The 23867-nt window shown below is 36.7% G+C and overlaps 1 protein-coding gene across 4 annotated transcripts in view; it reads right to left on the bottom strand.

The window, feature by feature from the left end:
- Window positions 1-8648: 8648 nt before the first annotated feature.
- Window positions 8649-23867, bottom strand: part of CNTN3 (contactin 3) — a 329505-nt gene continuing 314286 nt past the window's right edge. For all 4 annotated transcript variants that reach the window (XM_038565832.1, XM_038565835.1, XM_038565833.1 and 1 more), the window contains 3 exons: window positions 13266-13378; window positions 12510-12678; window positions 8649-10603 (listed from right to left, as the gene is read on the bottom strand). In XM_038565832.1, coding sequence (XP_038421760.1) covers window positions 10503-10603; window positions 12510-12678; window positions 13266-13378 — 383 coding nt within the window. In that variant the 3' untranslated portion in view covers window positions 8649-10502. The remainder of the gene's footprint in view (window positions 10604-12509; window positions 12679-13265; window positions 13379-23867) is intronic.

Below are 23867 nucleotides of genomic sequence, written 5' to 3'. Positions count from 1 at the left end.
CATCAAGCACTTGTCTGTGTGAATCAATGAAGAAAACCTGCGTTTTAAATCTTAGGTTGGCCCACAGTGTGGGCTCTACAGACTGGGGAAAGTAGTGTTTTCTCCCTTTAGGCTCTTGTCTGGATTAGCATTATTTTACCTGCTGCCCTTGCAGAAAACAGGCTCAAGTCACCCCTGAAAAGACAATGCAGTGGTAACAGAATCTGAAACACAAATCTGAAATGAGGCCTACCAACTATAGATTCCATATTGAGTGTGGAGCTCAACCCAAACAAATGGGCAAAGTCTTGGGGTACCTGGTGTGTTATCATCACAGCCACTTGTTCCCTTGACTTGGGAAGAAACTGTTTTTTTCTCTTTATCTCAATTTAAGAGAGAGGCTTCAAGACCACTCTATATGTCACCCCTGTATTTGGAGCACACAGTGGATTGGGATGTGTTTCCTGCATAAAACTATCTGAAGCACCAGGCAGCCAACCAGCCTTTCTGAATTGAAATTAAGCTGGAATTCCTGCTGCATTGGTCTCTGTTGTAAATCTAGAGTTTGTCCAATCAATGAACATCTAAGTTTTCAAATTTCCTTGGATAGGATGTCAACCACATGAGAGAGCTCTTGGTGCCTTTAATCCATTCCCACATACCACACAAGGAGCCAGAAAAGCCCATCAAAAATATCTTAGCCAGCTGCAACAGAGCCAAAATGTCTAGTGTGACAAGTATGGGAACATAGAGCTCCTCAGTCAAGGTATTTAGTAAGAATTTCCTAGGATGGGGTGGTGAGTGGGAATGACGTCTCCAAAGAACCCATGAGAGCAACTTCAATGGATTCTCCTTGGACCTTGAGATCCACACAGCATGGTGACTCTCAAGACAGTAATTTCTAACATAGCAGTTCAAAGATACAAGAAATCAAAGCAGAAGGTACTAGTCCTCTTAAAGCACAAGCCCAGAACTGGCCTCGCCTCACTCTTGTCATAGTCCATTGGTTAAAGCATTTACTGGCCAGTTCGGGTAAGAGCGAGGGAAAGAGTCCCCATCTCTTGATGAGGGTATGATTGCAGCCATCTTTGGTTTGTCCACAGTCACAATTGAAGAAACTAATGGCAAGTAGGTGCTGATTTATGAAGTCCCTCCCTGCCTCTTTACCTTTTTCTCTGTTCATAAGCCATGGTTAGTGAGAAAGTGGAAAAACAGAAGTTCCAGATGAAGAGAGAAGCTATGCCTACCTCTCCCATTGAGACCAATAGGGTGCAGCAGACCTGAGATGAGCAAGGGGATGATTTTTTATTATTTTGTTTGTATTTAGATAGGAAAATTTAATTATCAACTAGAACACTTAAAACAAGTCCAGACATGTCACTGGACTTGCCATAAGTTATATTCAGGAGTAGAGAAACAATTAACATCATAAGACATTTAAAAGGGTGATGAGCCCTGTTAGAATGGCTACATCAGAAAGATAAGACATGGGAATGTGTTGGTGAGAATGCGGGAAAAAAGGAAACACTCATACACTGTTGGTGAGATTGTAAATTGGTGTAGCCAGTATGAAAACAGTGCAGAGTTCTCAAAAAATTAAAAATAGCATGGCTCCTGGTGGCTCAGCTGGATAAGCATCCATCTCTTGATATCAGCTCAAGTCCTGATCTCAGGGTTGTGAAATCAAGTTCCACTTCCCACCCTCAGGTCCCCCCACCTCCCCGTCAGACTTCCCGCTGGGCTTAGAGCCTGCTTAAGTGTCTGTCTCTCCCTCCCCACCCCAATTAGCACTCTTTCTCTCTAAAAAATAAAACAAAAACTTTATATAGAGTCTAGCTCAGATTCACAAAGGCCCCCTCCAAATATGAATGAGCCTGAAGATATGCCAAGGTGTCATGAACATTTGACTCATAAAAATGTGAGGATATCTAAGAGTCCAGTTTATCCTTTATGTGTACAGAAAGGCTTTAAAACAACTAAAACACTGAAATCTGAATATATTAGAGAAGAACAAGAAACTTTTTTGATGCAATTTTTTCTCCTTTAAAAATACCACTTAGTCTCAAGGAAGAATAATTGAAATCAAGTGCTTATAGACTCAGGACCCTAAAATTTACTTATGACCATTTGGGGAAATTGTTCTGGACCAGTAAAGGAAAGAGGTCATTTTTCCTTTTCGGTCTCTCTTCCGAAACAGAACAAACAAAAGAGAAACCGTGGGCATTTCCTTTCAATATGGCATTTGCTGGGTCAGTTTGCATCTTGAGTAGCAAGCAAGTATACAAATGGGATCAATGAAAGTGGTATCAACTCTGGAATAAAAGGCACAAAACATTTCAAGTATTAAGACGTTAGCACTAACCTCCTCATTCTTGCAGTATTCTGGATGAGAGAAGAGTAGAAATCAGTTCCAAGCATGCAGGACTGCGGACTGACTTCAGCAGGTAGAGAGATAACCATGTACTAGATGTATTTCATTTAATTATCACAAAACAGAAGCAGGCAATCTAACCTCCATTTGACAGGATGTTTAAAGGAATTCAGAGTGATCAAGTAAAGTGCTTGAAAGCAGTAAGCAAGTGAGTGGCACACTAAGGATATGCCGGCTGATTCCAAGCCCCCTATTTGTAATCATTTCCCAAATCTAATATCTTTTCTAAAATTCAAGTTAGATGTACTTACCAAGACTTGACCAAGACTCAGCTCATACCTCTGTATAAAGTCCTTCCCACCAGTGTGTTGCTCAGATCTGGAAACTTCCCCAAGGCACGTTACCATCTGCACCAGTTACCCAAGTTGCACAGGGCCTCTCCCAGTTCCGCCATCACTCCTGAGCCAGTGGGCCCATCTACTATCACATCCACCTGTAGCCCACTAGCTGCCTTTTCAACAGTGTGGTGGCTATAAACACAATGTTCTCCACAGGACTTAACAAGTCTTTGAGTAGAAGTATGGGTATGTGTTATTTTCAAGAAAATCTCTTTGAAGCTACAGAATGACTTTTCATTGAAAGGTGAATGTTAAGTAAGTGAAATGTTATTACCTTGGAAAATATACCCAGCACCTATTCTCCCTTTTGCCAGGTCTATAGATTCAAATCTTGACCTACATCTATTGCTCTCTCTTTCCTCAAGACTATTTCATTACTTTAAAATGAATCTCCCAAGGTATGGCATGAGGCAACAAAATTTTTTTTTTAAATCTGTATTCCTCATATAGAGGTGGAAAAACAGGAGAAAATGGCTTTTTTTCCCTCTACAGAACGTGCCTAATCAGGAAGGGCCTTGGATAGAGATAAACATACTTAATTTCTGAAGGGAGAAGCTTTAGGTTATGTGGTAGCAGTAGCCAAAGACATCACTTTTGGCGTTTCCAAACCCAACAGGACAGTCTGTCACTTATACATAGTGAGTGATTCTGGCAGTTGGAGGTACCCTGAGCTAGGTAAGAATACAAAAATAGTAATGTTCCTAAAATGGGCTTCTCTTGGATACACTTCACATGATTTCCTTTTACCTAACATATTCTTTTCTTCCAAGGCTCTCTAAAAATTTCTCAGCCATTACAGGCTAAGTTCCAGAACTTTTTCTACATGCTAGACCAGCCCTACCAGAACATGTGTCTCTGATTTAAACTTAATTATAAATAATGAGGAACATATATGAAGTCACAAACAGGCCTGTTTACTTAAATAGGCAATAACAAAACTCTTAGTCTGAGATTTAACACCTTTCTGAATAACATCCTCTGAATATTATCACTGGTGTAGTTGATTTGTGACAATATTCTGAGCTATTTGTCATCTGGGTCTGGGTCTGGCTTGAGAGATTACAGATTGCAGCCAGCAGAGGCTAGGCTCCTTACATGAACCCAGTATTGTGCACAACTCTATCAACATTACCTTAGTTCTCACAATTACTTGAGCATATATTCTAAAATATCTTTCTCATCCTCAAATTACTCTCTAGTCTCTTTCTTTGCTTTCTTATATATAAAATTCCTGAGGCGAGGAATCTTAGACCTCTTATCTCAAGACCAGTGTCTGGAACTATGGATAAATTCATGAACCAACCTTTTAGTAAGATAGTATTACCATGTGTATTTGACAAGGAACCATTGAAGAAGGATTCAGCATTTAAAACCCAATAATAACAATAATATGATTAACTTATTAGAGTCTGTAATTGAGGACCAGGAGCCAAACTGTGATAGAGGCCTCCTATGATTACATCATGCCATCTGCCAGGATACTCCTCTAAGATGGGTCCTTGCATTGGTGCTGTTTTAGAGAAATACTGTGTCTTAGAGGGGATTAATTTCTTCTCCAAGGTCACACAGTTATTTAAAACATGGCTAGGATTTCCAACCCAGATCTATGACTGGGAACAAATGCTCTTAATGATGAGGCCATACCACCTTCTTTACAGTTTGGTCAACTTTCAGGGTATAGATGATCTATTGCTTATAATTACTTCAAATACAATTTTATAATACCTTTTGTTCTTCTAATTATCATATCTGTTATCTCCAGAGGCAGCCAGGAGAAAAAAATTAAGCAAACAAAACAGGAAAGGGTAAGATGAGATTGAATATTTCACTGATTTAATTCAACAAATATGTACTGAACAGATAAAGATGAGCGTTGTACAATGAGAGCGCTTACTGTGCCAGGGTTTATAATCCAGTGGGCATTCTGACGTGTGATCTTGATATTTAGCCTTGGAAGGGCAGCCATTCTCATCTGGATGTTTTGGAAAAACCACTACAACAATCAAATTGAATGGACATTTCCCTTCCTCATTAGCCAGTCTAGCTATACATTTCAGATTAGCTTTGGGTTTGTGTTTGTCACATTCTACTGTCTGATGCCAAAATAAATCTGCTAATTTACCATTCTTATCTTTGTCTCTGTTCCCCCCACACCCCCACAGAGTTTTCCCAAGAAACATCCAATTATACAGTTTCTAATTCTTCCTTTTCCACACACAGTACTAATGACCCAGGTAGAATCATCAGGCACCAACCTAATTTCAATGGGCAGAGTAAGATTAAAGAATAGGAATGAAGACGACAAATAACAGAAGTACCCTTTCTTACATATTTAATTCTGTATCAGTACATTTATTCTGTGTGCAAGTTCAAGAGGTAATTATCACCTACGTAGAAGCAAGACATGCTAAATTAGGGCTCAGTGTTCAAATAAAAACAAAAGCAGAAAAACCTAACGATTTAAATAAGCCATATTCCAATCTGTTTATATCATTTCTTTCAAAAGAATGGTACAATTTACTAATTGCTAATTTTGTAATTGCTGCCATGGGTTGATTTTACCTTCAATATTTACTGAAGTGTATCCAACTTATAATGAATATCAGTACATTTTTCATTTTTAAAAAGGGTATAATACTTCAGAAAAAACCAATTAAGGTTAATTTTAAATTTAAAAAAAAGATAGATGGCATTGTAAGAGTATGGAACGGCAGGGGGGATTTTAATTGGAATAAAAGAACTTGTAACATCCTAAACATTTCGCATTTTCTTTATTTTACTGAAATAAACTGTTATGTTTTTATTGAAAATGGTAAAAATATTGAAAATCAACACAGACCACCTTTAAAAATATTAAAGAAGGAGATCCCTGGGTGGCTCAGAGGTTTGGCGCCTGCCTTTGGCCCAGGGCGTGATCCTGGAGTCCTGGGATCGAGTCCCACATAGGGTTCCCTGCATGGAGCCTGCTTCTCCCTCTGCCTGTGTCTCTGCCTCTTTCTCTCTCTGTCTCTATGTCTATCATGAATAAATAAAGTCTTTAAAAAAATAAAAATATTAAAGAAAATGTATGATGAAAATTAAACACAAAACCTAGAAAATATTTTTCATACAAATATTTTTATAACTTTTATGTAAGGAATTCTGAAGCTGGGCCAGTTTTATCTTGGATAACTTTCCACGTAGGAATTAGAGAATATCAAAATTTACAATTGTCAAAAGGAAACTTCTTAGCTTTTGCATTCCCCAATTTGAGTTCTTATCGACAATAGAGGAAGAACAAAGTACACTACAAATTAGTACTACAAATGCTTACTCAAAATTTCTATATATTAAGATTTTTAGTTTATTTATTCATGAGAGACACACAGAGAGAGGCAGAGACACAGGCAGAGGGAGAAGCAGATTCCCTATGGAGAGCCCAATGTGGGACTTGATGTGGGACTCCATCCCAGGACCCCAGGATCACGCCCTGAGCTGAAGGCAGAGGCTCAACCACTAAACCAGCCAAGGCGTCCCTCAAAATCTCTAAATCTGATGGATCTGATTTTAAGAGGGACCTAATCGTGCCTTGGGGTGCAAAGTTTGCTGCTTGCCTGGGTTGGAATCCTATTTTACTTGCCCTTGCTAGAATGACGTTGTACAATGTACTTAAAATCTGAGCCTTGGTTTTCTTAGCTGTAAAATGGGCTTGATAGTAATACCTAACTAATAAGATTGCTGTGATGAGATTACTTTAGCAACAGTTTAGTGGCTTGGAGTCTGGCACAAAGACAGTGAAGATGTCATCGGACATTATTTCTGTTATAGTCCTACAAAAAATCCAATAAAGAATCACTTTACCCTTCCTAGGAATTACTGGTATCATATACCTTTGATCCCAGTAGAATGAGATCAAGGGAAAGCTCTAAACATATTAAAAGAAAGTCACCCTCAAATGTTTATTTTTCAGTGTCACATATTTACCTATTGATGGGAAGATTAATGATAAGAGCGTGGCTCTAAGCACTTACACACATGGTTTCATTTACTAACTTCCAGCTTTTTAAGTGGGTACAAGAATAACTCAATTCACAAAAGATGAAATCCAGCACAAAGGGTGCAGTAGTCATGGAAGGTCGGACAACTCTAAACTACCATGGCCCCATTCTGCAGACCGGGAGACTGAGGCTTAGGGAAGTAACTGAATGTAAGCATGTAGGTCATATGGGCCACTAATTGGTGAGGGTGTAATTCAGACCAAGGCATTATGCCCTAAAGCTGACCTGATTTTGTCACGCTGAACAGCCTTGGCTTTAGAAGACAGGACACGGGCACTGGTTTTAGTGGCGTAACCTGTTTCCGCACATCCCTTAGGTCTTTCCCTTCTTTTAGGTACACTAATACACCTAGTACAGCTGTTGTAAATTTAAAATCGCACCTCCCTACACACAGGTGAACATACACTCATGCTTGGCACAAGCCCTACACACAGTTTCCCCACTTGAATTGTTCTGCTTTTAAATCTTTGAGTTTTCATGTAAAAAGATAATTGAATTATTACTCTACTGTGAATTTTCCTTACATCCATAATAATATTTAAAACTCTTTACTAATTACAAATTAATCTCTTCTAGTGTATTTTTTGAAGTATTTAGAATATATTACACAAATATTGTTTAGAAAGTCTCAAACCCTGGTACCTGTGAGAAACTATGAAGGACTAAGTAAGTTGATATTAATCTTAAGAAAAAAGTTGTCAAAAATGTGGGTGTAGACATCATCAAACAAGTAAAGTCATTAGAAACTAGATACCATAATTATATAAAGTGTATTTCTTGCTTCCCCTCCCTCTCTCTCTCCCATGCCCAAAATACTTTTAATATAAAAGACCCTTTTTTCTTTTTCTTATATTGGAGTTCAATTTGCCAACATGTAGCATAACACCCAGTGCTCATCCCGCCAAGTGCCCCCCTCAGTGCCCATCACCCAGTCACCCCAACCCCCTACCCACTTCCCCTTCCACTACCCCTTGCTCATTTCCCAGAATTAGGTGTCTCTCATGTTTTGTCACCCTCACTGGTATTTTCACTCATTTTCTCTCCTTTCCCTTTATTCCCTTTCACTAATTTTTATATTCCCCAAATGAATGAGACCATATAATGTTTGTCCTTTTCTGATTCACTTATTTCACTCAGCACAATACCCTCCAGGTCCCTCCACGTCGAAGCAAATAGTGGGTATTTGTCGTTTCTAATGGCTGAGTAATATTCCATTGTATACATAAACCACATCTTCTTTATCCATTCATCTTTTGATGGACAAGGTTCCTTCCACAGTTTGGCTATCGTGGCCATTGCTGCTATAAACATCGGGGTGCAGGTGTCCCGGTGTTTCACTGCATCTGTATCTTTGGGGTAAATCCCCAGCAGTGCAATTGCTGGGTCGTAGGGCAGATCTATTTTTAACTCTTTGAGGAACCTCCACACAGTTTTCCAGAGTAAAGACCCTGCCTTAAACTGCTGTTTTAACCAAGTCAGTAGGGTATAAAAATAATTTTAAAAATATCCCCTTAGGGGCACCTGGGTGGCTCAGTGGTTGGGACAAGTCTTTGGCTCAGGTCATGATCCTAGGGTCCTGGTATCAAGTCCCAAATCAGGCTCTCTACAGGGAGCCTGCTTCCCCCTCTGACTGTTTCTCTGCCTCTCTTTCTGTGTCTCTCATGAATAAATAAATTAAATCTTAAAAAAATAGAAAAAGTAAAAAATATCTCCTTAGAAGATGGAAAGACTAAACTTTGGCTGAAAAATATAAGAAATGATAGCATCAGCATAACTATTATAATGCCCTCCCATTCCCCCCACCCCTTAAAATATGCTTTTTTTACCATACCACAATTAATCATGCATGAGCATTTGATTGTTATAAATTTTATTCGAATAATAGAAAATAATACATACAGATAACCATAGGATACACACACAGAATTCAAAGATAAACTTTATACTTTTCAATATGAAACGAAGTACATATCTCATGGAGATATATTTCTACAAATGCCAGGAAACAATAGAATAATCATCTTGAAAATGGAAAGTATAGGAACATATTATCAGAATTACTAAATAATAAAAAGGTACAACTCCATTACGTGTAGCATAAAATACAGGTATTGGAGAAAGTGTTTCCCCACTTTTTGACTGGAAATAACAATGGACATATGAAATCTACTAGTCATTCAGATTTTTTCTAGATATATACAGTATATACAGACGTTGCAGAGAAAGTTCTAAATCTTTTTCTCCTTTGTGTATAATGACTTTATCTTAAATGTAATATTTAAATGTAAAGTAACATTTTATGACGGTATCAGAATTTTGCTAATTTTTATGCTTTTTTGATATCTGAACTGTTGGCTTCAAATTCTGATATCTTTGTAAAGAAGAACAAGTTCCTGCAAAATGTGAAACTGGTAGGAAAGAGGTAAAAAAATTGATTTTGCAATGTCTAACACTCAATCTGTCGATTTTCATATATTCTTTACATATTGCTATGAAGTCATGTCTTCAACAATCTTTTGAAAACCACATATTGAAAGACTGAGTCATACATATCAAAGTCAGCAGCACTGCCATGGTTCTATTACAAATTTAACTCAGGAACTAAAAAGCCTGCCAGACTCACTCTGATAGACGGTTGGATTTCATTAAAAAACCATCTCCACCATCCAAAAAAGAGACGGTCCCTTAATGGAATCAGAAATTGGAAATGAAGAATTGTGTGAATTTTGTTTAATATTTGAGTTGAGATTCAAGTCATTCCTTATTCTCTCCACCATGTTTTAATAAAACCTGAAAGCTTGTTCATAGGTGTGAAGGAAACAATTACTTTTTAATTTTTTTTAATATTTGAGAAAGAATAAAATGTGATCATTTCAGTTTCATAATATTATTGAAAAAAAAAAAAGAAAGCATTACCCATAATAGAATGCAAACTTTAAAAAAGCCACTGGTCCTTATGACTTTTACATGGTTAAGTAAATTCATATTAATATTTTGCACAGATTCAGCGTGTTAAAGGTAACAGAACACTTTCACATTTCCTTCTTTATCTGTTAACAATGTATGGGGCAGGGTCAGATGCGAGGTATTATTTCCACATTTTCTAGACGAAAAATTGAGAGCTAGAAGAGCAAGGTGATTTGTAAAGAATCTCACAACTTTGTTATACTTAAACAAAACAGCACTGTTCCCACCTCTGGTGTAGCATTTTCCAACATTCTTTTGAATCACATGCACCCTCTTCCAAACAGGGTAATGTAAAGAGGTAAAAATGTATTTTCAGCCTTGAATATTTCAAGTGAACATTTCAGAATAATACTGATTAAGTCTTCTGAGCAATGCTGTTGTAATGGGAAAATAACATTTGGACTAAATGAGATTTTCTACATTAACAAACAAACGTGTGTGCATATGTGTGTGTATACATGAGAGCAAGTGAGTCTATCCATAGGCAGTGCTTAAAATCATAGCTTACGAAGATCTTTATCAAAAGTCTAATGTAGGTAATATGTAAATTCCTTTGGTTTATCAAGTAAATATTAAGGCATTTCAGATTCCCCTAAAAAGATTTACTGTTTTTTTTATTATATTCATATTTTACCTATAGAAAGTTAAAAATACAGAGTTGAAAAAAAAACATGCATAATCACTGCATTTCAAGAAAGTACTTTTTTGTAACCAATTAACTTTCTAGTAAATAATTTAAAAAAGTTACTATCACCACAAGGCATTTACAATAAAGAACAATACTACGGGTATATAACTTGACACAGCGTGGACATTTGAGATGGCTGAAGTAGAACCTCTTGCATCCATATCTGTCAAAGATGATAAATAACTCATTAATAAGGACTGTATCAATATAAATAATCAGGGCAAAAGCAATACCTCTCTATCAAAATCAAATCATACCATGAACCTAACCTAAACCCCCAAGTTATTAGCCCTCATATTATTTATCAATGTAGTATTGTATTACTTGCCAAAAACATCTCTGAAAACGCTCATATACTTAAGGTTTTTAAAAAACAAATCTAGGCTTTGTTCATTTAGTATTATTTAACTTTAATTGAAATTGCAAAAACAACTTAATCATTTTGAAAACAATTACACTCTATTACTGACAATTTTGAGATAATTCAATGGTTTAATTAAAGAAAGCTTTATTGGATAAGAGTTTGGAAAATCTGTGTTTGTTTCTACTTTATGCATTTCTAGATAAATTATTTGGCATAATATAAAACATCATCTTTTTAAAAAGAGGCAATCAATAAAAAGCTCCATTTTCCTGAGATGGCCTTGTCTGCTCTAGTCTTTGCAAGCTCAGCAGACGGCACATGTCAAACGGAAAGGCTACTTTTGATTCAGCAGCCCTCAAAATGCAAAAATAGTGTCTGTCCCTGCAAAAGCAAAGAACCTACTCCTTACACTTACACTCTGGCCCTATTATAATGTGAACTCTACATCTTGCCCTATTCTAGGAATAAGAGAACATATCTTAATTACTTTAAAACCTAATATAATAATCATAACAAACTTAAATTTCTAGTTTTGCTCTATTGAAGTGCATACAGTTTTTAAAATGTCTATAGTCTGAAATAGTTTTTATAGATTTTAATGCTGTGGAACTCTGTTCTGAGATAAATGCTTCCCATTTTCTTGGTATAGTTTAGCTATTTGTTTGTTTCAGTCTAAGTGTGGCAGTCTACATGATTTCACGTAAAGATAGACTTCTTTCAAGTTTCCATACCCCTCTTTCTCGTTACTTCCTAATGATGTCAGTCATTTTGTTTTTTAAGATGAAAGAGAGAGCTTTTAATTTTACACCCAAGATTATAGACTAGGTCAAGCCCAATGACACAGGGAACAAAATTACTTATGTCACTGAGAGCTACAGAATAGAATATGAAGACAAGACAGCTTCTACTTTACTTAACTGAGGTCCCCAAACTCCAGACTTGAGATTTGAAAGAATAAATGAAGTTTCTTCTACCGCTGTCACTGATTAAATATGAAAGTGAGCCTGTTTCCCTTCACTCTAAAAGTGTAATTTCTATAGTAAAGTAAGTAGAATTTGGATTTTAAAAGGAAAAGTTAGTGTGAACCTCCTTTGAAATCAGAAACAAATTACTTTTTTTTAAGAAGTGTCTTTTGGTTAAAAAAAAAAAAAAGGAGTGTCTTTTGGTTTGGCCAAGCAGTTTATGACCTTAACAATATTAAATTTTCCATTTTTTGGCAGCAGCTCTTCCTACCCACAGGTCCTATCCCGGTGCTTTAATAAAACCACCATTTTGAAAAAAAATTTGAAAATTTTTTTTTAAAGAATTAGTAAGATTCATGTATAATTCTAGGAGGCAAACAAAGATCTTAAAAATAGTTTGTAAGTTTAACATTATTCTTGTGAAATGCTTAAGAAATTCTGTTCTTTACAGGCAATCCAAAGGCAAATTTAGGCATAACTCATAAGAAGGAAAAAAATTCAACTTGATCAAGTTCTGCTAAATATTTTTCGATGTCTTTTCTATTTATTATCTTTCTTCATATTTTGTATCACTCTTGAGAATTTTCTCTTAGCCTCATCTCTCATATTCCAAAAACTTCTTAGCATTCAGATGGAGGACATCATGGGGAAAAAATAGACAGAAGGGCATTGATTAATTCATTCTTGGGGGCTCATAACTCTGATGTTATCAATAAAGTAAGTGTTGAGTTTGACCAACTTACTGGTTATTCTTGGAATCCTGATCTGTTCGCTACTGGTTCCATCCCCTCCATCAGTGGTGGCCTTAACTTCAATAATGTAGTCCTCTTTAATGGGCAATAAAAGTTCTGCTGAAGTTTTATTTGTGTTTAGCACTTGCACATTATTTTGACTGCTAGTCCTATAGAAAACCTAAAATGAATGAACAAATACATTTATAATTCTTACATTGCCTACTCTTACTGTTTTTCATAGAACCGATTACACTGATGTCACCTCACTTATATTGTTTTGTTATAGTCACCAGAATACAAGTTCAATTCCTCGCTCTTTTCATAGGTCTTAAACTGGGGGTTAGTACATACTAGAATCATCAAGTCCTCAAAATCAAGAGTCCAGCTGGCTTGGGCATTTGTAAGGTTGGAGAGATGGAGCAAACCTCTACTGTACTGATTTTGAAAGCCAGACCAACAGGTTAGAGCCAACAATTTCAGTTGTTTTTTAAGTACTATATGAGCGACCATCAGAAGTAACTAATTAACATCATGAACAATTTACAAAAATTTTGTTCAAAATCACTGCATGACCAAAATTACTTCCCTTAAATTTATATTTAGAAATCAGATATCGGGGAGGGGGGGGATATCCTTTTTATAAAAAGTTTGATATCTCTTTGTCAAAATCAGATTATGGCAACCATATTATCACAGTTGGAAAAATCATTCAAACCCAGCTTCCCTTGCCAGGAATAGGAAAAGAAATCATTGCAAATAACTTACTTTATAACCCGTTACTTCTGATTCATTCTCCTTTGCTTTAACTTGTTCCCAATTAAGTAACACTTTAGTGTCTGTAGCATTCCAAACAACATTTCCTGGTGGCTGACTGGGAGCTTGAAATGCAAAATGATAAATTAAAACAGATTTGAACAGAAGTGATACTTTACATAGAACAGATAATGACAGTCATAGAAGACTTATAGAAGTATAGCAAAATCTCTTCGGTAATATGTTGCATATATGTATATATAGGTGGAATCAGAAAAAAAGATGAAGAGTAGCTAAATGCCCTTTAAAAAAGCTTTTTCGGGATCCCTGGGTGGCGCAGCGGTTTGGCGCCTGCCTTTGGCCCAGGGCGCGATCCTGGAGACCTGGGATCGAATCCCACGTCGGGCTCCCGGTGCATGGAGCCTGCTTCTCCCTCTGCCTGTGTCTCTGCCTCTCTCTCTCTCTCTGTGTGTGACTATCATAAATAAATAAAAATTTAAAAAGAAAATAAAAAAAATAAAAAAGCTTTTTCAAGGGACATCTGGATGGCTTGGTGGTTGAGCATCTGCCTTCGGCTTAGGTTGTGATCCTGGGGTCCTGGGATCGAGTCCTGCATGGGGCCTGCTTCTCCCCTTTGCCTACGTCTCTGCCTCTCTCTATGTGTGTCTCTCATGGATAAATAGATAAAAGCTTATAAAACAAAAATACTGTTCAATTAAATTGTTAGATAATTCATTTCATCATAGTCATCACATCTTTTAGGACATTTCTTAATTGTGGCTGAGGGTCTTCTTCTGGAAACCTGTCCCTAATGGAGATAAGGAAATTCCTTTATCCACCACTAGAGGGATGCTTGTTGATTTACCAAGAAAGGCAGGCTGTGTGACCCACTTTGACACATCCGGAGGCTGAGAGAAATTGCCAACTGAGCAGATTAAAGATGCACAAAATGAAGTGTGGATGATTTTTAAGCCAAATTGTGTGATGAGATAGGCAAAATGGGAGGCAATCAAAGATAAGGGTTACTCATATTTATTCCCATGAAGTAATAGCTATTCATGTGAAAAACTGCAGCAGAGAGTCTATATTTCACTCTTCGTTTTCCAAGTTTTAAATCAATTTTTGAGAAAAATAAGGCAAAACCCTAAAACATTAATGAGAATTCCATTAGATAATGAATGAAATTCTCTGAGGTTGGAAAAACTTGGGTTCATAGCTTAGTTCTCTCTCACGAGCACCAGACAGCATAGTCATGCTGGGGCAAGGGGGTTCAGCGACAGCACAGACAGGACATTAAAATTCAGTTTCCTGTCAAGCACAAAACAAACACAATATTATCCATTTGGCCACAGCATCGCAATTGCCCAAAGCAGTGCTGAAATATGTTGTACTTGTGGATTTAGCTGCAGAATGTGATCTGGTTAACTGAATTTGTAATGGGAAAATGATATAAAATATTGGCTATGCAGAGAAATTTCTAAACATCATTGACTCATGCCACGAGGGAAAGACGGCTGAATTTACAGATGGGAAGAGCTCTCAGATACATTTATGTGACTAATGACACCAAACAAGATTGTATTCCCTGCAGATTCTTTTGCTGCGTGTCTGCTCTTTCACACTATTCTATGCTGCCTTTGAAATGTTGCGATCTGGCATTAGCAACGACTTGAGGTCAGCTCAGAGAGCTGAAGCTGCACAGCTCTGATAACAAAAATATGTTTAACGGCAGTTGCTTAGGGTTGAAATACTGTTGACCACGTTCTGGTGACTCAATCCAAATGATATGAATGCACAAGTGTTAGAACATTTCCCCCAAGTCTATGATTTCCTGCATCCTGACAGTACTATAACAGGACAGGTTCTGTTGGATGTGGTGCAGAGCACAGCCAGCATGGTCTGTTCTACCAAAAGCTGTGTGTGCTTGGAGATTACAGGAAACTTGAGTAATTTTGGTTGAATCATCTCTTCCAACACTAGGCTTGTAGAAGAGATGAAGTGCAAGTGTAACATTGAGGCTTATCTTGTATCTGTCCAAAAACAGATGAATGAATTCAGCCTGAATCAAATACCTTTTGAATAAACAGAAAGAAAGAAACAGGAAAAGGGAAAGGAAGAAAAAAATTAAGGTTTGTTCTGGGTCTGATTACTCTTATTCTGAATCATATCAGTGTTTCCTGAGCCTCAGATAATCATGTACCACTTTCATAACTTTTGCTATCTTTAAAAAGAAGACTAGATTTAAAAAAAAAACCACCATATAAACATCTACCTTTAGCTTCATCACAAGCACTAATACACAATAATGGGCTTAATATGCTACTGACATTCTTAAGGTGCTCTCTAAAATAAATGAGGCATTCTTAAATTTTAAAAAAATTGTGAACCACCTTTAAATCATCTCTCTTACTACTACTACTAAGAATAAATGGTGGATTATTAATCACCACTAATAAGAATTTTCCATCATCTGGAAAATTCTATACCAAATAAGTTTTCCTTCTATGTTCAAAATCCTATTATTGTTAGTAACTAAATGCTTATTAAACATTTATAAGATGGGCTGCGCAGGGTGCCCGGGTAGCTTAGTTGGTTAAGTGGCTGTCTTCAACTCAGGTCATGATCTCAGGGTCTTGGGAGCTCTGTGCTCAGCAGGGAGTCTGCTTCTTCCTCTCCCTCTGCCCCTCCTCCTGCTTGTGCTCGCTCTCTCTCTGTCTCTAATAAATAAATAAAATCTTAAAAAAAACCATAATACGGGCATGGTAAAATGTGCTTTTATATAATGTAATTTACTTCATTCTCATTGCGTTATAATAACATCCATTTCTGTACATGGCTAATCTGGACCCAGAGACTTAAAAACAACTGAACACTCATGTTTACATCAGCATTATTCACAGTAGCAAAAAAGTGGAAGCACTCTAATCGTCTGTCAACAGATGAATGGATAATCAAAATGTGGTATATACATAAAATGAAATATTTTTTTTTTCATAAAATGAAATATTATTCAGCCTTAAATAGGAAGGAGATTTGCTAACACATATTACAATATGGATGAACCTTGAGGGTATTACAGAAAGTGAAATAAGCAGGTCAAGAAAAGGGACATTCTGTATGATTCCACTTACATGAGGTACCTAAAGCAGTCAGATTGATAAAGACAGGAAGGGGAATAGTGCTTGCCAGGGACTGGGGGTTGGGAATGGGGAGCTGTTTCATGGGAACAGAGTTTCGGTTTTTAAGATGAAAGACTTCTAGAATGAGTTATACAACAACCAATCTTAACACTACTGAAGTATACATTTAAAAATGGGCAAGATGGAAAATTCATGTTACATGTATTTTTACCATAATTAAAAATTAAAAGCAAGAACTTACTAAGCTACACAACTGGTCAGAGATATTATGTGGATTCAAACCAGCTCTGATTAATTCCAAAGTCCATGCTGCCCATATTATATTGTGCAGAGTACCTGAGACCTTATTTAACTTCCAAGTAACTGATCACAGATTTATAGATGATGTGAAAATGAATATTAAACAAGAATGTCACAAGAATGTCACAACCTCCACCTTCACAGAAATGTTTTCCCTGCTATCTCAAACTAAAGTGGGGCCTCTTCTTCAGATATTAGGTCCTTTCTTCATAATCCTCATCAAAGGTATATTTTACATTTTGTTGTGGTTTTATTTTTATTAACATCCAGTTTTCCCCCATAAGATCCTTGTAAGCAGAGACAATATACAGTAAGGTCTATGACACAGAGAAATCAATATGGTAGATCACTGGCCCAATGCCTTGCCAAGGGTAGAGAGCAAATTAGAATTTTGTATATGACTGATGTTTTAATGTAAAAAGCACAAACTCAAGTATCAAGGAATCACTTTTACAGTGTTATCAAAAAATAAGTTCAATCCATTTCCTTCGTGTTCCCAAGAATGATTCGTGCAATGAACATTCTAAATAGGGTAAAGATTCAGAGTAAGCATTAGTGAAGTTAATTTCCTATGGTGGCAGCAGGACAACATTTGGCTGGCCACACTTCTCAAATGCAGCACATCAGATTTCGAAATGAATTGTCTAGCTACATGGTTAAAAGTTCTCCAAGACATCCCCCAAAATGGTATACAATTTACAAAGACAAAACTGGGAGAGTTAACACTCATTGATCATCAGCTTTGAAACCTGCAAAAGAAAGTGTGTTAAGGGTTAAAGAAAAAATGAATAAGGAGGTGACAACATCTGGAATAGTTTTTGAAAGGCAAATTACGATTTTTAGATATAGACGCGAAAGAGGGAAAGGTATCCTGCATAGGGTTAAACATGTGTGAAGGCACAAATGCAGGAAATAGCAAGGCACAGTGGGGAGCTAAGAAGTTCTGACTGGTTACAAGGTTATGGGGAGGAGAAGGGAGAGAGCAGATGCAGCTTAAGGAGCAAGTAGGAGGAGGCCTGGGTAGCTCAGTCGGTTAAGTGTCTGCCTTCGACTCAGGTCATGATCCCAGGGTCTTGGGATAGAGTCCTGTGTCTCTCTGCTCAGTGGGGAGTTGGCTTCACTTCTTTCTCTCTCCCCCCCGCCCCGCCCCCCACTTGTGTGTGCACAGGCATGCTCTCTCTCTCTCTCACTCTTTCTCTTAAATAAATAAAATCTTAAAAAAAAAAAAAGAAAAAAACAAAAAACAAAAAAAGAGGCAAGTAGGAACCAGATGTGAAAGGTCTAAGAGACCAAAGAAACCAGAAGAAGGATTTTTCTGTAGGCAATTAGGAAGGCATTAAATAAATGAAAGTAGGGAAATGATACTACCAGTTTCGGTTTCCTAGATCTTTGTGGGAACAGAGGGAAAGGAGGAGAATCTTAGTGGGCATTCTGTTGGGAGAACATAAGTAGTGCTTCATATAAGAGAGAATAAATGTCTGTTAACATGAAGATGATTATAGAGGACCTGGAGGGATGAAATTTGTGTAGACGCAACAAATTATGATGACTGACATCATATAGGTGCTGGCAATAAAAAGCAAAGCTGAGATACCTGGGTGGCTCAGCGGTTGAGCATCTGCCTTTGGCTCAGGGCATGATTCTGGAGTCCGAGATCGAGTCCCACATTGGGCTCCTTGCAGGGAGCCTGCTTCTCCCTCTGCCTATGTCTCTGCCTCTCTCTGTCTCTCATGAATAAATAAATAAATCTTAAAAAAAAAAACAACCTAATTCTAGCTGATGACACAGACCTTGAGGAATAATGTCTCCACCTGGCATGTTTTTCACTATATAATTAAGAACTATTTATGTATTAGGGATCCTTCCGAGTACAGTAAGCAATGAGATAAACATGTTCTCTGACTCTAACCATAGGCCATATCAGTGGTTCCCAAGGATCCACATTTCTTCCACTAGAGAGGATTTTAAGTGGATGACATTTTTAATTGGAAATATGTACACACTTTCATGATAGATTAAAAAAATCTGTCACATCCAATTCTTGACTGACAGATGTAATTCTTTTGGATGAAGCCAATATTGATACATCTGTGGTAATCTACTTCACACACAACACACGGATCATTAAAACTAGGTTCTAATTAATGATACAGAACAAAGGTGGTTATGCAAACACAAATAACTTGTATGTTTCCAGCTGCACACAGATGTCTGCTAAGCATCCCAAAATACAGAGTGACAATTCCAACTAATTGACCTAAGGGAATATTTAATACAAATAATTCATCTTAAACCAAGTGATCAAGAAAAGAATATCACTTTACTAATAATAGTCACAAATACCCTGATTAATTCTTTGTAAAACTTATTCTCAGGTTTTCCTTTTTTTTTTTTTTTTTGGAAATCAATTAGGTTTATTTTTCTTTGCATTTCTTTGTACTGTTTAATTTTTCAATTCAAATAATTGCTCCATTTTCATTTTATTAAAAATCTTAAAAAAATCTTATAGCTACTATCTAATAATAAAGAATATTAGGGATTTTCTGTTTCTAGTAAATGTATAGTTGCCTTTTATTTTATTATTTTTTAAAGATTTTATTTATTCATTCATGAGAGACAGAAGCAGAGGGAGGAGCAGGCTCCATGCAGGGAGCCCGACGTGGGACTCGATTCCGGGTCTCCAGAATCATGCCCTGGGCTGAAGGTGGCGCTAAACCGCTGAGCCACCCAGGTGTCCTGTATAGGTGCCTTTTAAAATAAATATATTTAACTATTAAATCTATAAGGAAAATAATAATACAGGTTGTTTGGGTTGGTGGCTAAACTCATGCAAATATCGAGGGACTGGAGATGGCAAAACGCTGGGCAGATTAGGAACAGGTTGAGTTTGCTCAATGCATGAACCAACCTTCTCTTTAGCAAAATCATTCCCATTTGTGGTTTCCATCGTCACCAAATTCAGTTACCTTGTATTGAGCCTTCAATGCCCTCTTCCATCTTCAAAGACTCAAACCTGAAGCAGGAACTCTTTGCTTCTACAATCTCTCTAAAAAGGCTGCCTACCCTCGTGTGCCAGGAGTCATCTTGTAACAAGCACAGAAACAATCTACCTCATTTACTTCAGACAAAGGCCTGAAAGCATTGTGGCCAGTTACAAGGCCCATGTCCTGAGCTACTTGCTTAACCCAACAGAAGCCACAGTGTCTCAACTGTAAAACAAGGAGAAGAGCTTGGAGAGCAACTGTTAATGAAAACCCACAGGAGAGTGGAATCGCTTTACAACTATAAAACCTCAAATCGGAAGTTGCAACCTGAAAGTACATTAGACAGCCTGCAAACTTTTATTTTTTATTTTTTTGGTCTAACCCCCGGTACTTTAATTTTGTTTAGTTGCCGACATTTAAAACTCAGGAGCTTAAGTTCTGGATTTTTTTTTTTTTTAACTTTATTTATTTATTTGAGTAAGAGCACAAGAGGAGAGGGAGAGGCAGATTCCTTGCTGAGCAGAAAGTAACATGGAGCTTGATCCCAGGATCCTGAGATCACGAACCAAGTGGAAGGCAGACGACCAAACGACTGACGCACACAGACACCCCTAAATTCTGGATTTTTGATTGCTGATTGCTCGAGTAGTATTAGATTGGAAAGAATGGGGCCTACTCTGATGGATAGAGAGAACAGGCTGGACCTAAGATGCCCCAGCCACACTTCCCTGATCATTTATACCTGACAGCCACTGAAGGTATCTGACTTTACATTTCTCTTTAGAAATAAATACTAGTTTTGGCAGGCGGGGGTGGTGGTGGTGGTGTTATGTGTCTGGATGGCTCTGTCAGTTAGCAAAACTAACGAAAACTAATTCAATTTTAGTAGAAAGATAGCATATTACAATATAGCACAACACTGGTTGGCAGGCTGCGAAATTATTTCAGTAATTTTAAATGCTGTAACAAAAATTATTCATTGAAGGCCTTTATTATTGTTGTTCTTCAACCACCCATCATGATATCCTCTGTGTATTTGATTCATAGACTCCTCAAAGTCAGCTTTATAGATTTTACTTAGTCTGCAGCCTCTTGCCTATGAGTAAATGATAACTATAAGGCTGTTGACTGGATGAAGCTAGGAATATAAGGCATGTTTACCAGTAGCAAAATGATTAAATTGTGGTATATTATCACAATCAAATATAATACATACACTAACCTATTTATGAAAAACTGCTAATGACCATGGGATTTGCTATGATGTATAGGTAACTAATACACAGCATACTTCCAATACACAACAGACATTCTATAGAATATAAGCCTGAAAAGAAAGCCCAACAATTAATGGTGATATTTCTGAATAGACAGAATTATGAGTGATTTTTATTTTCTTCTCTTCAGTTTTCTTTTTTTCTCAAATTTTCAACAATAAACATGTTTTCTTTTATATAATAAAAAATAGAGGTTGTTAAAATTAAGAATATTATTTTCCAGAATTTTCAATAGTGATATTTTCATAGTGGTGATGGTGAAACTGGATTTACTTTCAAAATCTGGGATTTTAAGAACATATAGAATTTTAAGAACATGTTTGCTATGATTAATTATGGAATATTCAATAGATATCTCAATTTTTTTTTCTTGCCTCCTTGATGATAATGAAGTGACCTAGTGGTAAGTGGTTGTTCTCACCAGTAGCTAGAAACCGTATTTTATAGTTGGAGTTCAGTTGAGTTGAACATTAGCATTGGTCATGAAACTGCTTAAACATGTGACATTGTACAGGGATCAGGTAATGAAAAGATACTTTCTCCCAAATAAGGAGACATATTTGTTTAGGAACCATTAGAATTATTACAAATAAACAAATGACTAATAATAGGAAGCTGACTCAATGTTTAACTATACAACAAAAACATCTACATAACTCATCTGAAACTCAGAAAAGACTTTTCTTGAGGTCTAACCTGGAATGTCAGAGAGGAAGATCTTTCTTTGTTTTAAAAGACTGGAAATTTCCTTGACCAAAATCTTTCCTTCTTTGAATAATAAAAATAATACAATTTGTAAACTATAAGTAAAAGCATTTAAAAATTTCTAGAGAATTTGTAGGCAAGTGGAATATTTCCAAAAAAGTGCCAAAGCTCCAACAAAGTAAAGTTCATAAGATTTACACATTTAGCCAGAGGAATGACTTGTTCTTTTATTAGCTGAAACTCCCTGACTGAATTCTGTTCAAGTTCAATATTACATTATTATCTTGTTTCAGAACTTACAAAATTAGAAATCATTTTGTTGAAGTCCATAGACAAAAAACAAAACAAAACAAAACAAAACAAAAAAACAAAAACAAAGACAAAAAAACTCCATTGCTCCTAAGTCTGAGGAATGTGCATTAATGAACAGTGTTTCTATATCTGTCTCTGTGATTTGTGGTATATCCAACAATAACATTAGTCACCTAGTGAGAAATTTCCTTTACTTTTCCTATTGGTTTGAAGAGAAAGCTGGATTTGGGGATACTAGGTCTTTAATAATCTCTTAGATACTAATATCATAAACACAGGAGGAAGCAGGTTTAGAGGTTTGAATAGGCAAGAGCATGTTGCTAGTATTAAAAAAGTGGAGTGACTTATTTGTTAATTTTATTATTCTTATTGATTTTATTACTATTTGCCTTATTATTTTGTTAGCATGAATTTATGGCAATGATACTGGTTTCCATATTCAGTTTCCATTTTAGTTTTAAGTTTATAAAAGCAAAAATTACAAGCTACTTTTTAAAAAATAATACATTTATTTTTTATTGGTGTTCAATTTGCCAACATACAGAATAACACCCAGTGCTCATCCCGTCAAGTGCCCCCCTCAGTGCCCGCCACCCATTCATCCCCACCCCCCCGCCCTCCTCCCCTTCCACCACCCCTAGTTTGTTTCCCAGAGTTAGGAGTCTTTATGTTCTGTCTCCCTTTCTGATATTCCTTACCCATTTCTTCTCCCTTCCCTTCTATTCCCTTTCACTATTATTTATATTCCCCAAATGAATGAGAACATATAATGTTTGTCCTTCTCCGATTGACTTATTTCACTCAGCATAATACCCTCCAGTTCCATCCACGCTGAAGCAAATGGTGGGTATTACAAGCTACTTTTTAAGACAGACTGCCGAGTACATATTAGAAGAGACCCAAAGGAATGGCAAAAATTGAGAAGAGAAGTCACATATAAAATTTGGGAAACCTTGCATTGATATCTTTTCCTAAATCATAACTTAGAGTGGATAATCAGATAATTAAATTATACACATAAAACTCGAGAACTTCCAAATTGTGTATTTGAAATAGGAATATTCATTTCATTTTAAACCTCTGAAATATTCTAACTCATATTCTTTTAGTGTTTGTTTTACTCACATTACCTTTTCAATTCCTTAGAACACACTTAATTGGTTTCCTTAAATTTAGACAATTGATTTTAGCTCAACTTATATGGATGAACATTCTACTTGCAAAAGCAAAAATCTCAAGGGTAAAACATTGTATCATTTAATATTATTCTGTTTTATCAAGTGGACATACATGTATAATCATCACTGAAGGAAAAAAAAAATAGTATTCCCTTGTTCCAGGGTAAGGTCTGGGCCTGTGATTCAGGCCAGGCTAGGGAAGGTTTTCTATCAACTGATCATAACAATTGGTTCTGGAATGAGCCAAGAAGAACCATCCTTGGCTCTGAGTGGAGTTATCAGCAAGGAGTGGTCCACTTTTCCCAGGGCGTTTAGTTGATAGAAACAAGCCTTAAGGTGCAAATAGCAATACTTCTACCCTGAAAGGGGAATATGGTGAGAATGATTCCATCAGAGCCAAGAGATGGAGAGAGTCTTGTTTGTTCAACATCCATTATTGGGCACCAACTATAATTACTTCAACACTGGAGAAAGAAGTCTGAGGAGGGAGTTATGATCAAAGTGGGTAAAATTTTTGCGCTGAAAGACAAAAATTGTCTTCCATTCAAAGCAGGCTGGAGAGAACAACAATCAAATAAATGAGGATGAGTTATAGAATGTGAGGTTGGTGTCAGTGCTCTACCCAAGAACAAAGCAGGGAAGGAGAAAGAGTGTCAGGAGATGAGAGATGCACTTTTAAATACAGTATATTAAATACAGTATATATTCGGGTGGCACT

This window comes from Canis lupus, chromosome 20 (genome assembly GCF_011100685.1).
Source record: "Canis lupus familiaris isolate Mischka breed German Shepherd chromosome 20, alternate assembly UU_Cfam_GSD_1.0, whole genome shotgun sequence".
NCBI classification, from domain to species: domain Eukaryota; kingdom Metazoa; phylum Chordata; class Mammalia; order Carnivora; family Canidae; genus Canis; species Canis lupus.
Note: the sequence above shows the minus strand (reverse complement) of the source record. Positions and strands in the feature narration are given on the sequence as shown.